The sequence below is a fragment of the Macaca thibetana genome, chromosome 2, assembly GCF_024542745.1.
Source record: "Macaca thibetana thibetana isolate TM-01 chromosome 2, ASM2454274v1, whole genome shotgun sequence".
Taxonomy (NCBI): domain Eukaryota; kingdom Metazoa; phylum Chordata; class Mammalia; order Primates; family Cercopithecidae; genus Macaca; species Macaca thibetana.
This window is the reverse complement of record NC_065579.1, coordinates 176,158,707-176,179,039: the sequence shown is the minus strand read 5'-3', so window position 1 is coordinate 176,179,039 and position 20,333 is coordinate 176,158,707. Positions and strand designations below refer to the sequence as shown.

Genomic DNA, 20,333 nt, shown 5'->3' with positions numbered 1-20,333 from the left:
AAAGCAAGGCTGTACCTTCCCTGTCTTCTTGAATTGTTTCCGCTCTTCCACTGTGGTGAGGTAGTTCACAGCTGCGTACTCAATGACTGACAGGAACACGAAGAAGGAGCTGACCCACAGGTACACATCCACAGCCTTGAGGTAGGACACCTGGGGCATGGAGGCGCTCACGGCAGTGATGATCGTGGACATGGTCAGCACTGTGGTGATTCCTGCCATTGGAGAATAGTGGCAAGCTCAGTGATATAGACATTCATTTCCAGGATCTGGTGCTGAATCACACCAGGGGATGCATTTCTAGAACAACATCAACCTGGTGATCCAAGAGGACGGAAGGTGTGTGCATGTTGACCAAGTACATATCTTGAGCCTAAACAAACACTCTTATTGGATTTTTCTTTCTGTCTCTTTTTCTTGCCCTCACCCTATTGTCCAGAATGTTTGCTTTACTCCATTTAAGCCTTCACAGAAATCAGAGTCTGACATTTCTGTTTTCCACCCTCAGAGGGGCCTCTTCTAAGCAGGCCAGAAAGGTAAACATATATTCAATTAAAAAAAAATTCTAAAATCATTTCCTCTAACCTTTCCCATTCTTTCACAATTTTTACTGTTCATAACCTGTCTTTATGTCTACCTTTAATATTTCATGCTTCCCTTTCCTTCTATTCCCTTTTCCCTTTCTGCTACTTTCCCTCTTCCCTTTCCTTTTTTCCCCTATTCCTTTTACTTCTTTGTTCTCTGGCATGATCATCAGAGGTAAGAAGATCAAGGTTCTGGGGAAAATGGAGAAAGAAGTGACTCTGAGATTTCCTTAATAAAATGCTGGCCATGGGGAGGGCCATTCAATATCTACACTAATTTCTCAGAGGGATATTGCGAGAGTACCGCCTGGAGAGAAAGCATACTATTGTAAATATTTGAAATGTACACTGGCCGGCATGGTTTTATTTCTTAATTTCCCACCAGGGAGGTGCAAATGGAATCCTTAATGATTTTTGTAAGTTGTGAGGACATTGTAATGTCAACAGACAGAGTCCCAAACAGCAGGAAGAGCACTGTGATTTACTCCTAAATGTACAGCCACAGCATGTGGACTGCTTTCACCAACACCTTTCTATCTTTTCGGTAATAATTCTGTTAGGCTCTCATCTGAGACAGTCCCATATCAAACACAATGACAATTCTATAGAGCCATTCTATTTCAAATACGGTTTTTAGTTTGTATGATCAAGATCAACACAACTTGGCAATTTGACAGTACCATGGGAGGACTTGGAATCTCACCTTCACACTAATTTGAACTCCAGAATAAGAAACCTAAATGCTATTGTAGCTCTTAACATTGAACACAGGCCACTGTCTCATCAAGTCCCAGGTTTCCCCCAACAATGGTATTATCAACAATCTGCATATCAGAGGGTTCTGTCTGTATTCTCCAGCTCTGAAACATACTGGCTACATAAACATGAAGCAAAGAATGAACATGAAGCATGGAATTTTATTAAGCATGGAATATTTATTAACATTACAGATATAGCTGAAGCCAAGATTATTAAATAAAACCTACTTACTTTTATCAAATATTTGCCTACCACACATCTAGGTAAATAATTAGCCACACATAGCAGAAACGAAACAGGAGCCGAGAGTGCCTAAGGGATTACCCCATATTTTGTCAGAGCAGAATGCAAATTCTGTTCAGAGTGCAGAATTATGCCAAGAGGCACAAAGAAGGCACTGTGCCTTTACTGTGCCATACTAACATTTTCAGTATGCCAATGTCTTACTCTCTTCAACATTTCACTGGTAGGAAGTGAAGGAATCATGAACTAATATTCCCACTTAGGTGCTAACCTCATTAGTTCAAACTTTTTGTTTGTTTGTTTGTTTGTTTTGTTTTTTGAGATGGAGTTTTGCTCTTGTCCCCCAGGCTGGCGAGCAGTGGCACGATCTCGGCTCACCGCAACCTCTGTCTCCTGCGTTCAAGTGATTCTCCTGCCTCAGCCTCCTGAGTAGCTGGGATTACAGGCATGCACCACCACCCTGGCTTATTTTGTATTTTTAGTAGAAAGGGGGTTTCTCCATGTTGATTAGGCTGGTCTCAAACTCAAACCTCAGGTGATCTGCCCGCTTTGGCCTCCCAAAGTGCTGGGATTACAGGCGTCAGCCACTGTGCCCAGCTAAAAAATTTTTAATGTCTTCTTTTATTGTTTTTTTAAGATACAAATGATAGAACTTATTATTTTTTCAATGTGCAGTAATATGGAGCTTAGTGGACAAAATAAGGATTTTGAACAAACACACAAATGTGTATGCCTGACTGGTCTCATCATGTACTTGAAATTGATAACTACTGGGCAAATAAAAAGGAATTGCACTATCTATATTTGCCAGAAAGCAATAAACTATTAATCATTTTCTTTAAAGGTTGCTTAATCCAACTAATTTACAATAGCCTTAGTTAGTTTAAAACCAGCATTCTAGATATTCCTTCTTTAAGACGAATAAAAAAAAAAAAAAGAATTAGAGTGGAGAGGAGGGATTGTTGGGTAGGAGGAGTGAATGATGAGCAAACTGAGATGTAAATTCCTAAAGCAATAGAACCTGAAGTCAGGAGTATTATAGCCACATTAAATACACTTATTATGTCTTGAGCCACCCCTCAAAAATACATTAATCTTGACAAATAGTATTCCTTCCAAACCCATTAAAGTTAACATCCCAATAAAGGAGTTTTGAATTATACGAAGCAACCATTTAGTCAAAGGAAGGTCATGTGTTTGGATTAGCAAATCATCTTCCCCGCTACTGATGTTGCTACGCATAGTTAGGAAAGTGCCATTAGAAAATATTTAGTCTGACCCTTTGACTCAGTTCCCCTGGGCTCTTGCAGCCTCACCCTATCAACTTTTAAAGACATGCATGGGGACTTAAGAACCCTTTAGTCTGGGGAGAATCATGAATCTGCCAGTTTCATTGGCTATTTTTAGCCATGCATGGTGGAGAGTTTTGTTGATGGGTATGAGAGCAGTAGAGCAGACAGGCATCACTTATGAAACCACTGAGTTTGTTCACCCCCTCACTAACTGTGTTGCAGGTAGTTGTTTTGAAGGGAGGGGGGTGTTTATATTCACCTTCAAGTGAGTAAAAATATTTTTCATATAGGCCTAGGCAGAAAGAAAATATTACATGATATGAAGGAAAGGAAGGGGGCTTGACATTCTAACATTTCTCTATGACCAGAAACTGACAGCCATTTTCTCATGAAGGTGGTGCAAGAGTACAGATAACTGTCATTAGAAATTCTCATAAGGGGGGGGGAGCAAGATGGCCGAATAGGAACAGCTCCAGTCTCCAACTCCCAGCGCGAGCGACACAGAAGACAGATGATTTCTGCATTTTCAACTGAGGTACTGGGTTTATCTCACTAGAGAGTGCCTGACAATCAGTGCTGGTCAGCTGCTGCAGCCCGACCAGCGAGAGCTGAAGCAGGGGGAGGCATCCCCTCGCCTGGGAAGCACAAGGGGGAATGGACTCCCTTTTCCTAGCCAGGGGAACTCAGACACACAACACCTGGAAAATCGGGTAACTCCCACTGCAATACTGTGCTCTACCAAGGATCTTAGCAAACAGGCACACCAGGAGACTGCATCCCACACCTGCCCGGGAGGGTCCCACGCCCACAGAGCCTCCCTCATTGCTAGCACAGCAGTCTACGATCTCCCGGCAAGGCAGCAGCGAGGCTGGGGGAGGGGCGCCCGCCATTGCTGAGGCTTAAGTAGATAAACAAAGCAGCTGGGAAGCTCCAACTGGGTGGAGCTCACAGCAGCTCAAGGAGTCCTGCCTGTCTCTGTAGACTCCACCTCTGGGGACAGGGCACAGCTAAACAACAACAACAACAACAACAAAAAGCAGCTGAAACCTCTGCAAATGCAAACGACTCTGTCCGACAGCTTTGAAGAGAGCAGTGGATCTCCCAACACGGAGGTTGAGATCTGAGAAGGGACAGACTGCCTGCTCAAGTGGGTCCCTGACCCCTGAGTAGCCTAACTGGGAGACATCCCCCACTAGGGGCAGACCGACACCCCACACCTCACACGGTGGAGTACACCCCTGAAAGGAAGCTTCCAAAGCAAGAATCAGACAGGTATACTCACTGTTCAGCAATATTCTATCTTCTGCAGCCTCTGCTGCTGATACCCAGGCAAACAGGGTCTGGAGTGGACCTTAAGCAATATCCAACAGACCTACAGCTGAGGGTCCTGACTGTTAGAAGGAAAACTAACAAACAGGAAGGACACCCACACCAAAACCCCATCAGTACGTCACCATCATCAAAGACCAGAGGCAGATAAAACCACAAAGATGGGGAAAAAGCAGGGCAGAAAAGCTGGAAATTCAAAAAATAAGAGCGCATCACCCCCTGCAAAGGAACGCAACTCATCGCCAGCAACGGATCAAAGCTGGACGGAGAATGACTTTGACGAGTTGAGAGAAGAAGGCTCCAGTCCATCAAACTCCTCAGAGCTAAAGGAGGAATTACGTACCCAGCGCAAAGAAACTAAAAATCTTGAAAAAAGAGTGGAAGAATTGATAACTAGAATAATTAATGCAGAGAAGGCCACAAACGAATAGACAGAGATGAAAACCATGACACAAGAAATACGAGACAAATGCACAAGCTTCAGTAACCAACTCAATCAACTGGAAGAAAGAGTATCAGCGATTGAGGATCAAATGAATGAAATGAAGCAAGAAGAGAAACCTAAAGAAAAAAGAGAAAGAAATGAACAAAGCCTGCAAGAAGTATGAGATTATGTAAAAAGACCAAATCTACGTCTGATTGGGGTGCCTGAATGTGAGGGGGAAAATGGAACCAAGTTGGAAAACACTCTTCAGGATATCATCCAGGAGAATTTCCCCAACCTAGTAAGGCAGGCCAACATTCAAATTCAGGAAATAGAACGCCACAAAGATACTCCTCGAGAAGAGCAACTCCAAGACACATAATTGCCAGATTTACCAAAGTTGAAATGAAGGAAAAAATCTTAAGGGCAGCCAGAGAGAAAGGTCGGGTTACCCACAAAGGGAAGCGCATCAGCTAACAGCAGATCTCTCGGCAGAAACTCTCCAAGCCAGAAGAGAGTGGGGGCCAATATTAAACATTCTTAAAGAAAAGAATTTTCAACCCGGAATTTCATATCCAGCCAAACTAAGTTTCATAAGTGAAGGAGAAATAAAATCCTTTACAGATAAGCAAATGCTTAGAGATTTTGTCACCACCAGGCCTGCCTTACAAGAGATACTGAAGGAAGCACTAAACATGGAAAGGAACAACCGGTACCAGCCATTGCAAAAACATGCCAAAATGTAAAGACCATCGAGGCTAGGAAGAAACTGCATCAACTAATGAGCAAAATAACCAGTTAATATCATAATGGCAGGACCAAGTTCACACATAACAATATTAACCTTAAATGTAAATGGACTAAATGCTCCAATTAAAAGACACAGACTGGCAAACTGGATAAAGAGTCAAGACCCATCAGTTTGCTGTATTCAGGAGACCCATCTCACATGCAGAGACATACATAGACTCAAAATAAAGGGATGGAGGAAGATCTATCAAGCAAATGGAGAACAAAAAAAAGCAGGGGTTGCAATCCTAGTCTCTGATAAAACAGACTTTAAACCATCAAAGATCAAAAGAGACAAAGAAGGCTATTACATAATGGTAAAGGGATCAATTCAACAGGAAGAGCTAACTATCCTAAATATATATGCACCCAATACAGGAGCACCCAGATTCATAAAGCAAGTCCTTAGAGACTTACAAAGAGACTTAGACTCCCATACAATAATAATGGGAGACTTCAACACCCCACTGTCAACATTAGACAGATCAACGAGACAGAAAGTTAACAAGGATATCCAGGAACTGAACTCATCTCTGCAGCAAGCAGACCTAATAGACATCTACAGAACTCTCCACCCCAAATCAACGGAATATACATACTTCTCAGCACCACATCACACTTATTCCAAAATTGACCACATAATTGGAAGTAAAGCACCCCTCAGCAAATGTAAAAGAACAGAAATTATAACAAACTGTCTCTCAGACCACAGTGCAATCAAACTAGAACTCAGGACTAAGAAACTCAATCAAAACTGCTCAACTACATGGAAACTGAATAACCTGCTCCTGAATGACTACTGGGTACATAATGAAATGAAGGCAGAAATAAAGATGTTCTTTGAAACCAATGAGAACAAAGATACAACATACCAGAATCTCTGGGACACATTTAAAGCAGTGTGTAGAGGGAAATTTATAGCACTAAATGCCCACAAGAGAATGCTGGAAAGATCTAAAATTGACACTCTAACATCACAAGCAAAAGAACTAGAGAAGCAAGAGCAAACGCATTCAAAAGCTAGCAGAAGGCAAGAAATAACTAAGATCAGAGCAGAACTGAAGGAGATAGAGACACAAAAAACCCTCCAAAAAATCAATGAATCCAGGAGTTGGTTTTTTGAAAAGATCAACAAAATTGATAGACTGCTAGCAAGACTAATAAAGAAGAAAGGAGAGAAGAACCAAATAGACACAATAAAAAATGATAAAGGGGATATCACCACTGACCCCACAGAAATACAAACTACCATCAGAGAATACTATAAACACCTCTATGCAAATAAACTAGAAAATCTAGAAGAAATGGATAATTTCCTGGACACTTACACTCTCCCAAGACTAAACCAGGAAGAAGCTGAATTCCTGAATAGACCAATAGCAGGCTCTGAAATTGAGGCAATAATTAATAGCCTACCAACGAAAAAAAGTCCAGGACCAGATGGATTCACAGCTGAATTCTACCAGACGTACAAGGAGGAGCTGGTACCATTCCTTCTGAAATTATTCCAATCAATAGAAAAAGAGGGAATCCTCCCTAACTCATTTTATGAGGCCAACATCATCCTGATACCAAAGCCTGGCAGAGACACAATAAAAAAAGAGAATTTTAGACCAATAACCCTGATGAACATTGATGCAAAAATCCTCAATAAACTACTGGCAAACCGGATCCAGCAGCACATCAAAAAGCTTATCCACCATGATCAAGTGGGCTTCATCCCTGGGATACAAGGCTGGTTCAATATATGCAAATCAATAAACGTAATCCAGCATATAAACAGAACCGAAGACAAAAACCACGTGATTATCTCAATAGATGCAGAAAAGGCCTTTGACAAAATTCAACAGCCCTTCATGCTAAAAACGCTCAATAAATTCGGTATTGATGGAACGTACCTCAAAATCATAAGAGCTATTTATGACATACCCACAGCCAATATCATACTGAATGGGCAAAAACTGGAAAAATTCCCTTTGAAAACTGGCACAAGACAGGGATGCCCTCTCTCACCACTCCTATTCAACATAGTGTTGGAAGTTCTGGCTAGGGCAATCAGGCAAGAGAAAGAAATAAAGGGTATTCGGTTAGGAAAAGAAGAAGTCAAATTGTCCCTGTTTGCAGATGACAATGTTGTATATTTAGAAAACCCCATTGTCTCAGCCCAAAATCTCCTTAAGCTGATAAGCAACTTCAGCAAAGTCTCAGGATACAAAATTAATGTGCAAAAATCACTAGCATTCTTATACACCAGTAACAGACAAACAGAGAGCCAAATCATGAATGAACTTCCATTCACAATTGCTTCAAAGAGAATGAAATACCTAGGAATCCAACTTACAAGGGATGTAAAGGACCTCTTCAAGGAGAACTACAAACCACTGCTCAGTGAAATAAAAGAGGACACAAACAAATGGAAGAACATACCATGCTCATGGATAGGAAGAATCAATATAGTGGAAATGGCCATACTGCCCAAGGTAATTTATAGATTCAATGCCATCCCCATCAAGCTACCAATGACTTTCTTCACAGAATTGGAAAAAACTACTTTAAAGTTCATATGGAACCAAAAAAGATCCCGCATTGCCAAGACAATCCTAAGTCAAAAGAACAAAGCTGGAGGCATCATGCTACCTGACTTCAAAGTATACTACAAGGCTACAGTAACCCAAACAGCATGGTACTGGTACCAAAACAGAGATATAGACCAATGGAACAGAACAGAGTCCTCAGAAATAATACCACACATCTACAGCCATCTGATCTTTGACAAACCTCAGAAAAACAAGAAATGGGGAAAGGATTCCCTATTTAATAAATGGTGCTGGGAAAATTGGCTAGCCATAAGTAGAAAGCTGAAACTGGATCTTTTCCTTATTCCTTATACAAAAATTAATTCAAGATGGATTAGAGACTTAAATGTTAGACCTAATACCATGAAAACACTAGAAGAAAACCTAGGTAATACCATTCAGGACATAGGCATGGGCAAGGACTTCATGTCTAAAACACCAAAAGCAACGGCAACAAAAGCCAAAATTGACAAATGGGATCTAATTAAACTAAAGAGCTTCTGCACAGCAAAAGAAACTACCATCAGAGTGAATAGGCAACCCAACCTACAGAATGGGAGAAAATTTTTGCAATCTACTCATCTGACAAAGGGCTAATATCCTGAACCTACAAAGAACTCAAACAAATTTACAAGAAAAAAACAAACAACCCCATCAAAAAGTGGGAAAAGGATATGAACAGACAGTTCTCAAAAGAAGATATTCATACAGCCAACAGACACATGAAAAAATGCTCATCATCACTGGCCATCAGAGAAATGCAAATCAAAACCACAATGAGATACCATCTCACAACAGTTAGAATGGCAATCATTAAAAAAATCAGGAAACAACAGGTGCTGGAGAGGATGTGGAGAAATAGGAACACTTTTACACTGTTGGTGGGATTGTAAACTAGTTCAACCATTATGGAAAACAGTATGGCGATTCCTCAAGGATCTAGAAGTAGAAGTACCATATGACCCAGCCATCGCATTACTGGGTATATACCCAAAGGATTATAAATCATGCTGCTATAAAGACACATCCACACGTATGTTTATTGCGGCACTATTCACAATAGCAAAGACTTGGAATCAACCCAAATGTCCATCAGTGACAGAGTGGATTAAGAAAATGTGGCACATATACACCATGGAATACTATGCACCCAGAAAAAAGGATGAGTTTGTGTCCTTTGTAGGGACATGGATGCAGCTGGAAACCATCATTCTCAGCAAACTATCGCAAGAACAGAAAACCAAACACCGCATGTTCTCACTCATAGGTGGGAACTGAACAATGAGATCACCTGGACTCGGGAAGGGGAACATCATACACTGGGGCCTATCATGGTGGGGGGTGGAGGGATTGCACTGGGAGTTATACCTGATGTAAATGACGAGTTGATGGGTGCTGACGAGTTGATGGGTGCAGTACGCTAACATGACACAAGTATACATATGTAACAATCCTGCATATTATCCACATGTACCCTAGAACTTAAAGTATAATAAAAAAAAAAAAGAAATTATCATAATCTCTGTGATGGTTAAATGAACTGCTTTTATCCAGTTGCCTAAGTATTCACTTTTCCAAGCATATGGCATATCCTCTGTTAGGAGGCATTTTTTCTCTGAGAGTGACTACAGGCCTGAAAACTTTGGTTGTCTTCCTCTGCCATATCTGTTTTCCAGTAAAGGAGCCTGTTACTTAATGCATTCTATAGAGAATGGCATACCTCATGTAGAGGGATCAAGCAAGAATGATGGAGGCAAAGAAAGAAAGAGGGAAGTGGAAATGAGAGGAGAAAGTAAAATATTTAAACATCCTTGAACAACCTTATAATTGCCTCACACTCTCTCCACACATAATTGAATGGAGAGACATAATCGTATTTTTGACCTATCACACATTCCAAGTTATGTTAGCTATTATCTCTTACGAGAATTGCCTAATCACAGTGGATACTTCTATGCTACGCACCCTCTGTTGTTCTTTACATGAAACATGGCAAATGTGGCAGGGCCTTCACCAGCAAATGAATCACCCTTTATCGTTTCCAGTTAGTAACTAAAAATATGGTGGTCTAAACACTGGCAACTTAACAACTACATACTGAACATGAACTATGTGCAGGAGGACACTGTGCTACTCACTGAAGGAACAACAACAACAACAAAATGGTAATAGTGATCCTAGTCCTTAAGGAGCTCACATTCTAATAGAGGCCAAAAGATAAGCCACTCCTGTTCCACAGCAAAACATAAAATAGAGGAAGTAAGCTACTTAGAAGATACAGAAAGTGCCATGTGTTCAAAGATGACAGAGACCATGTGTGCTTGGAGTCATCACTAAAGGCTTTTGGCCATGTCGAGATGGCAGGATTTTGACAGAGAAAGACAGGTGGGGAGGAGGAGCCAATCATAATGCCAAAGGACACAATTCCAGATTCCATAATCCCAAAAGTTGAAACCCCAAAAGATCAAAATCTCTAAAGTCTAAAATACTAAAAATCACAATCTTGAAAGATGAAAATCCTGAAAATATTGTTCTAAAAACAATTTTGAAAAATTTAAAAGCTATTTATTTATATTTTAAAAAGGTTATTTAAGAAACATAAAAAAAGACATAACACTTCATAAGCCACTTTACACAGTAAAATAGGCAATAATAACGCACGTATTTCTGTGAGCATAAACATTCAGGTATACTAACAACAGTTGCACAGGCAGAACAGTTATGAGCAGATGAACCGTATTGATAAAGAAATAGGTCAAAAGGGAAACATATAAATGCATATCACTATGGTAGGTCATTGTGGGCACCCAGCTTTATAACTGTGGTCATCTGAAACACCGTGATGAACAACCTAAGTCTTCTGAGGATCGATCAAAAACCATGATGGTCACCACCACATATGCAGTCACCCAAAGAGCTGAGATCTCATGAAATTTTATCTTTCACAAATGCAGATGTACAAAAAGGACATGTCTCATTTATTGAGAAAGTTTCAACATTTTTACACACATGCACAATACTCACATGCAAAGTTAATCTGATAAAGCACTTTCATGGAGCTAAATTTGCAAAAATGCATAATACAAATTAGAACTCTCTAACAGTCTAACTTCTTTATATCTCTACTACTAGAAATGATGCAAAGATGAAATACATAGTGTAGAAAATTATAATGTAATTCTGACAATTTAAAATAGTAAAAAAAAAAAAAAAAAAAAAAAAAAAACTTTAGAAAAACAGACCAAAAACTAAAAAGAAAATTTCATGTATGAAACAGTGTATTACAGTGATAGGTTATAGGCAATTGCATGAAGATAGTGCATAGTAACTGGCCTAACATGATGTAATTATCCTGTGATTGTGATTTTTGAGATTTTAGACTTGAGGGATTTAGACTTTAGGGATTTTGATCTTTCAGGATTTCAACATTCAGGATTATGGCATTTGGTATTGTGTTTTTTGAGATTATGATCCAAACCAGTATAATGAATTATGTAAACATTTAGAAGATGTGTATAACTCAGTGAACCAATATTTTCCCAATGACCAATGCATCAGTGAAAAATCTATTCAAAATGTAAGACAGACCAATGGATTGCAATCTAACACAGTAGAAAATATTTGTTGACATGGTTTCAGATAGCACATTGCAATTAAACTTTAAGGAACTATCACTTGCTGAGTTTTGGTGTAATGTGAAGGGAGGCTATCCACAATTATGTGGAAAGACTATTAAAATACCACTCTCTTTTCAAACTATGTATCTGATGAGGTCAGATTTCTTTCTATATTTCAACCAAAACCTATTGCGATAGACTGAATGAAGAAATAGAGATAAGAATCCAGTGCCCTCAATAAAGGTAGACATTAAATATTTGCAAAAATGTTTAAAAATGACACTCTTCTCACTAAATGTTTTTGTTTTAGAAAAAATAATTATGCTTCATACACTGTTACCATGTTAACTTGTAACGAGTTGATTATTCCTAGTTTTAAGTGAATTAATACATGTTTTCAAATTATATTTTAACATCTAATATGGCTAATAATGATAGACATGACCCACAGCAACAAAAGCTCTCTAGGGTCCTCGTTAATTTTTAAGATTGTAATTGGCTCCTAAGGCTATAGTTTGAGAATCACTGCCAAAGATTAAGAAGGCAATTGAGGTTTCAGATATGAAAGGCTCAACAAACTGGGAGGCCCCCAACAGAATGAGGAAAGTGAAGAGAATAAGCGGCTTCCCTGCTAACTCTTCAAAGTAAGTTGTTATTAAGACACCAACAGTATAATGTGAATTAGTTTGAAGGTTCTTTTTTTCCATGATGTAAGGGTTTGTCACAAAAAGCTGAACGGACTTGGGTAATGCATGGGAGACCACCTAGAAAAGGAAAAGATAAGATTTAAAAGTGAGGCTGTTTATGCTCCATACTTTCACCTTCTTTCCTTACTATCATCCAGCTACAGGGCTGTTGGCACATCCTTCATCCCTGAAGTCTGGGTTCCCAAGGAAAGACTCGGTTCTAAACAGGATGAATGTTTGTAGTACCTGAAGGTGAAATCCAGCATACAACTGAAAATAACCAAATGGAACATGCTTACATAGGGATAAAAGTTGGAATAAAAAAAATTGTTCCATTTGATAAGAGTCAAAAGTGAGCAGATCCTTGAGAGGGAGTTACTCATACTTAAGGAGTGGAAGAAAAAGCAGGAAAGAGAAAAGGAAAGAAAAGTCTTCGGGAGGAGAAAAAACTCGACTGGTGGAGAGTATTGAAAACTAATGCATTGTGTGTGTGGTTGGTTTTATCCAACGCTATGGGTCAGGCATCAAGCTAGGCAGTTGACATGATTAAATTAATTAATTCTCCCATTTAATTCTCGCAGTGACCTTTAGGAGGTAGTATGAATAATTTCATTTTGCAGATGAGGAAGATGAGGCTGGAACTCTTGACCACTAAAGTTGGTCGTAGATTTGGAGAGGATGCCTAATAATGTCAAATGCCGTGGAGAAGGTGAAGGAAGGAGGCAGAAGAGAAAAGGTAAGTGGGACAGATGAATAGGTATTCATAGGGACCTTCCAGAGAATTGGGCAGCACAGCATTTGCAAAGAGCTAGGGAAGCGGAGGGCGAAGTATCTTTGAAAAAAAAACTGAGGGTGGTAGGAAGCAAAAGCCTGAGAGGGTAATAGTTTTATAGGAATAGTACTGTTCTCTTATTAAAATAATTTTTTTTTAAAGTGGGAGAGTTACACTTCTGATTTGCATGAATTTTACATACATCTGCATAGCAATTTCCTAACCCTAAGGGATCAGATGTGGTTGCAAGAAGCAGAGACTTTCAAGGGTGTCTTAAAAGTGTTTTAGTGTTCTCAATTCACTCCACCCTTCCATGGAAGTAGCTCTTATTGCTGTCATTTTCACAGTATAAGAGCAGAGCAGTCAAGTTCAGAAATCTGATTGAAAATCATGTTCATAAACCGTTATAGACTGAGTTCTTTTCTCATTGTGTCTCGAGGGCTGGAAACGTGCCCTTAGTCTTGTATTTGGGTCTATGCTGCCACACTGCAGCACTGAGGTTAGGGCACATGCTCTGATGTGAAGAAACAGTTCAAATAATTTAATTACTTATTCAGATGGTATTTTTTCCTTGAAGATATTCCAGTCTTAAATACTTGTAGATTGAATCTTTTAATAGGGAAAGGAGGTGAGCAAATTGTTAATATTAATAATTTATGTCTTTCAAATGATCTTTTGAAGTATGCATATAATTTGTGAACATTAACTTACAAACCACCCTTTCTGGAATGAATTGTGTGATAATTACAATAATTGTAACAATTATTATAATAGTAACAATCTTCTCTCTAGATAGAGCACTACAAATGAAAGAACAAAATCAGATAAAAATGAGGGGGCTCTGTCCTGACCAGCAAAAAAGGCAAGTGGGATTATCTCTTGGGTTCTCATTAAGTAACATGTCATCTAACTGCTTAGCTTGGCATCTTCCACTTTCTAAGATCTCAATAATTGCTAAGTGGGTCTGAAATGGTTCCCATAAATCAGTGTGTGTGACAGAGGCATATAGCATGTTAGATGGTGTAGATAATCACCCCTGTGTAGTGACTTAATGAGGCTGGCAACGTCTCTCCACCTAAAATCTCTTGCCAACTAATATGCCACTGTACCTGAAATTCCACTGTGGTTGATTCTGATTTGGGCCTTTTAGTTACATCCTAATTTCTAATCAGTATTCATATTTTCAAATTCAAGCATCCCCTCCACATTCTTGTTAACCCACCATGGTAATTTATTATTAATACACTAACAGTATAGTGTGAATTAGTTTGAAGGTTTTCCTTTCTGTGATGTAAGGGTTTGTCATGAAAAGTTAAATGTACTTGTATAATGCATGGGGAGGTTTCCTTAAAAAAGAAAAGAGATAAGCTTTAAAAGTGAAGCTGTTTATGCTTCATAATTTCACCTCCTTTCTTTACTGTCACCCAACTGCAGGTCAGTCAGCAAAGACTTCATCCCTAAAATCTGGGTTCCCAAGGAAAGAACTCAATGACAATTTGCCCTTGAGGATGTCAAGACCAAAACTGCAAAATACTAATTTTACTGAGGTAAAATACTAACTTTCTCCCATGTTAGTATTTTATAAAGATGGGGAAAGATTTACCCAGGGAAACTCTTGCAGGAACAGCTCTTCGGTCAATCCAAAATGAAACCCATGAAAGCATCACCATCAGTATGGCTGGGAAATAGGTTTGCAGCACAAAGAAGAAAATATGCCTCCTTAGCACAAAGTTGATGAAAAGCCTATTGTACCAACCTATGGAAAAAAGCCAAAGTTTTCATTAGAACAAGCTTCCCCTTAGAAACACTGCACTTAGTGAAATGACCTGCTTCTTTAGACTCCAAGCCCTTGGGGACGTGGAATTTGACATACTCGTCTCCATTTAGTTGGGCCTGGCACTCTGTCAATGTTTGTTCAACCAGCTGAACTGCAGTCTGCTTAATTATTTGACTCAAAGATCCCCTTTAACTTCCAAACCCGCAGTTTAGGGATGAATAGCAGTTATATTTTGTGGGATGGCCTCTAAAGATCTTTCTCCACAATATATTGTGCTGTGGTGCTTCTGCAAGAGGGAAAGTCTTCAATACATGACTAATAATGGCATAAAAGAGCCAGCAAACCATTTATTAGCTATAACAAATGAAAAGAAACATTTATCTGAATGAAAAGATTCACAGTAGGTACTAGGTCATTGGATTTTGACCTGGGAGGGAGACAGCTGGGGATTCAAAGGGGAAAGAAAACGACATCCATAAACTAGTTTTATAATTTTAAAGTCTCATGAATACCATAATTTGTGTATGGCAAATCTGCAAAAAACTAACCAACTGATGTTTCTTTGCTTCTTATTGAAATTATATAAACTCATGTTGGTAATATTGATTAATTGTGCTAATTAAAAGCACCATTTGTGGTCACATCCACACGCACATTTTGTTCAGGTTTACCTCTCCCATTGACTACAAGGAAGTTTAAAGCCAAATTTTCAGACATCTACCAGACTTCTCTGAGCACCATTCTTTAATGACCACGTACCAGGATATATAATACCTTATCCTTATTTTTCTTTTTTTCTCATACCTTCTATTGTATATTACCTTGCTTTATTTCACAATAACTATGCGCCAAACTTGTTAAATCTTTACTAAAATAAGGCAATAAATGAGGAAACAAGAAAATACATCTTTTATGAATAAGTAGCAAGATTATGATTATTTTTTCCGTGATAAATTCTGTTTATTTTCAGACAACACTATTCAAAATACAGGGACTATAGGTCAAAAGTTATAAAATAAAAATCATAGGTATTGCAGAGTTGGAAAACCCTTCTGCTAGTCTCAGTGGTAATTCCTTAGAAACCCAAGATGGCAAACCTATTAGATGGATCACTTAAGTACTTAGGCATTTGGCCTGTGAAATACACCCGGCCAACCCACACTGAACTGGCAGACTCCACTCTTAGAATCCTATTCTCAATTCAATGTTCATTATCTTTTTCTTCCTTACCTAGTTCTAAGCTTCTAACAGTCAGTTGATACATGTTCAGGAATATCAAACAATTTCATTACCAGGAGTAATAAAAGATACATCACATAGTACATTATAAAGTTAAAATATAAATTATTTTTTAAGTTTCTCATTGTTTTGTATCACATATATCACAGCCCCAATTTATTACTGTATACCACCGAGAGTTTCAGTGATGGCTGTAGAGTACAATAACAGCTATCTGAACTTACAACTTTATATAATTATTGTCAGGTGAAAAGAAATAAGGAAAACCTGTGAAAGAAATTCAAAAGAAAGACACTATTACTGTATATGGTTTTCTGTTCATTATTAACTTGAAATAAAAGTAGTTAACTGCATCCTTTCTTTATTCATACTTTTCTGGAGAACACCTTTTTTTTTTTTTCCTTTTGGTGGGGTGGGGGCAGGGTGGAGTAACCAGGAAGTAAAACTGCTGCTCTGCCTTGTGGTTTTAGACTAGGAGTGGTATTTTAGTTGAACCTGCAGGTCATGGGGAGTCCATTTCCCTATCAGGAAAGGTGGTGCTGCCTTGGAACGTTGTGGAGACTTCATTTTGGGTAGTACAATAAAGAGGAGTCTGATTCTATTTTTGATGTTTGACTGAGAAAAGCTCTCAAGCCCAACTTCTCCTTCTGCCCTACATCTGAGCAAGTTAATAAAAAAGACTAGGTCTCCCTTTTTTGGCACCTGTGAAAAGTTCAAACCATGCATCCTGTCCTACGACAGGCAGCCTCACCCTAGCTGCACCCCCTAGCTACCATAAAAACGCAAGCCAGTAGCCCCTTCCTGTTCTCTCAAGCCATTTTTCATTTCAGACCTGCTTGGGAACCTGCCCACCTCTCTCTAGAAAGCCTCATTATGTGAGTAATAAATCACTTCATACCCTTTTGTCATATGTATGGCATCATCAGTTTTGGCATCTGAACTAAATTTTCGATGGGGACGGGTACATCTGCCTCCATCAGTTTGCCATACAGGAGAAAGAGGAGGAGTTAATAAAAGAGAGAAAATGACTAGAGAGTTGGCACCCAAGGAAATGGAGGACTGGGCCAGTATTTGGGGAGTCAGTCCCAAGACAAGAATAAAGAAGGTTTTTATACCTAGAGATAGTCACCTTCACCTTGAAAGTAGGCCTTAATACTCTCTATGAAAAGGATCAAGATAATGTGAATGAAAACAGGATGATGATAACAGCTACTAACTAATATTTATTGAGCCTCTATTATATGGCAGACAACATTCTAAGGTACTTAACTACATGACATCCTGTAGCCTCACAACCCTGTGATGTAGAGAGCATTTTGAAACCCAATTAAAGATGAGAAAGTTAAGGGTTAGAGAGATTAAGCAACTTGTCCAAGGTCACGTTGCTAATAAATGATAGAGACAGGGTTTGAACTTAGGCAGTCTCTTTCTACTACTTACACATTTAGCCACTAGATTATGCTATGAAAGAAAATTATTCAATGCATCCCTTAGAGGCAGGAGTCATTTCTTTTTTCTTTGTAAATTTATAGTACATGATTTTGAGGATTTTGAGAAAGGGAGCAGGAGGCAGAAGCCCTCACCTGCTTGTTAATATTGCCAGGTCGTGGTGATTTTTGAACAGTGGCAATGGTAGTGGTGAAGGCCAACGGAAAAAAAAAAAAACAACACCCTGTTGTTCGGCTATAAAATGGAAACTAAGGTCCTATAACTATATTTCTGGCTCTTGTAGCCAGAGTCAGATGTATAGTTTTTCCATAAAGTTGTTTTGGGAGTGGCGGTTGTGGCTCGTAGTTGTAAGGATAGAAGTGAAGAAAACAAATCAAAAGTTATTTTTGAGGAAGCTAAAATATTTAAACAGGAAACTAGTCTGAAAAAGACACTTGAGTTTGACTGTCAGAAGATTATGTTTAATGATTCGTGGATAATGTGAGGCAGAGCTATCACATGCTCATGAACTAAAGTAAGTTTCTAAGTGTAATCTTTCCGAAACCTAAGGGATGGTTAAATGAACCCAGATATGATTATTAATTTAATACTTGAATACAACTTCCAAAATGCTTCCCTTCTGCATTTTTCCTACCATCTCTGTCATTTAAAAAATGGGTATATTGTAACAAATTAAAAAATGCAAATATTGAAAATCTCCCCAGTTAGTACCTACTTCTTGGACGTATCTATTGTTAATTTCTTCACACACACACACACACACATAAACACACACACACACACACGATATGTATACATATGTACATAAACACTCATAAATATGGAAATACATTCTTCAATAACAAATATGGGATTTTTAAAAATATATTCTTCTGTAACTTGCTTTTAAAAAATATTAATGTATTATGGATAACTCTCCATCTCATGTTACACAAAGCATGTACATTTGAACCTAATTCTATTTTTTTCATTTTTCTTAGGAACTGAAATGCTATTTCTTAAAAATGTAACTACATTTGAATGTCAAGGATGTGAAAGTTCATTTTAAAATGCAAGCATCTTTGGAAGCAGTAAGTTTTTTCATGCCAGTATTCTGCCCAGCTTTAGAGATTCTAAAACCATGATCAGAAAAAGACAAAAATCAACTAGTGTTGGAGCTGCCTGGTAGGGCTCAAAAAGTCTGACAAGCACCAATAAAATTATAGTAGAGCAAATGGAATGACTTAGTGGTAAAGTTAGAATTTTGAAGTGAAATTTAACTTCTTGTTAAGAGGATGGTTGGATATATGTTACTGGATAATTGTGCTTTAAAAGCTAAAGAAATGCCATTGTTATTATTGTATATTTTGTATATGTTCTGTGCAGGAGACAATTCTTTTGCATTTCTACGCTTTATATATATCACATGATATTAGCATTAAACATTGCAAATATCTATTTACAATTTATCATATGCCAAAGTTATTTTATCATAGCAATAGTAAAATGAAAAAACATCCTATACATTATACTTCACATATATCATGGTTCATTGCACACATTCTTTTATTTAAATATTAATTTAATTTAGGATTAAGAACATTAAGAATCCTGACAAATATATGCATATATTTATTCATATAGAGAAAGACAAAGTGAGAAAAGAAGGAGACGGAGGACAGAAAAATATATCAAAATAATAATATAGTTTATCTCTATGAGGTAGGATTACAAAGAGATTTTCCTTTAAATTTTTCTGAGGTCTCTTCAAATTATCTAACATTTATTCATTCATTCAATAATTAGCCTTTGAGCATCAACTATGAGCCAGGGATATATCAGTGATCAAAACAAATAAATATGTGTTACTTATATAACCAGAAAAGGCAATAAACGTGATTAAAATTGATAGTATCGTTTGCTGAATCCCAAGCAATGTAGACAAATAATGGAGTGAAATAGAGAATTTATTCTGGGTCTAAATAGCTAAATAGCTGTTGTTCCTAAAGAATCATTTAACTTCTCTGCAATGTAAACTTCTACTTCTCTCTTAAAGTTGCAGGTTTTTAGATAAAAACTTGATAACTATTCTCCAAGATCTAAGAACAGAGTGGAGAATCTTTGAGGAGAAAAGGCACCACCATCAAGGCAGAATAGATAAAAGCATTCTAGCCAGGACAGCTCTGAAACTCAGGGATAGCTGTTGGCATACTTTCTGGCTAGCCTGAGCATGGCTGCATTGAATCTGAAATGGCATTTTACATGGATTCGGCCTAAAATGACCCAGAATATTAATATCCAGCAGGGGAATGATAGTGGAGGGTTAGGAAGGTAGAGGGGAGCAGAAGGAGGCTGCTTCCAACTTTAGTCAACGGGGATCACATATAACTTTAAAAGGTATCTTGGATAAAAGGTGTCAATTCAGAAATACATCTGTCATAGTAAAGAGTACTATATAGGCCCAATTTCAGATGGGTTTTCTGTTTGGGGCAATGATGCACTTTATGGATGGATTCATTCAACTGATTTTTATTGAGCATCTATCATGTGCCAAGCACATTCCAGGTACTGCAGAAGAAATGGTCAGCAAGATTCCCTGCCCTTTTCCTGGCAAGACACTCACACAACAAAGCAGTCAAATAAATGTATAGTTCAGGTGATGGTAAGTGCTGTGATGACAGAAATAGGGAACAGTGAGAAGGGAAAGCCTGTTTTACACAGGGTTGCTTTGGTTAGGAAAGCACCGTTTGAGAAGCTATTTGAACAAAGTTCTGACTGAAGTGAGGGAGCTGGCCATGAGAATATTGGGGGAAAACATTCC

At 38.3% G+C, this 20,333-nt stretch overlaps 1 protein-coding gene across 1 annotated transcript in view; it reads right to left on the bottom strand.

Annotated features, from left to right (window-relative positions):
- GABRR3 (gamma-aminobutyric acid type A receptor subunit rho3) overlaps nucleotides 1-20,333 on the bottom strand; it is a 103,266-nt gene that overhangs the window by 6,239 nt on the left and 76,694 nt on the right. The window contains exons 10-11 of the mRNA XM_050782107.1: nucleotides 14,672-14,824; nucleotides 16-212 (exon numbers count right to left, since the gene is read on the bottom strand). Of these exons, the coding sequence (XP_050638064.1) occupies nucleotides 16-212; nucleotides 14,672-14,824 (350 nt within the window). The remainder of the gene's footprint in view (nucleotides 1-15; nucleotides 213-14,671; nucleotides 14,825-20,333) is intronic.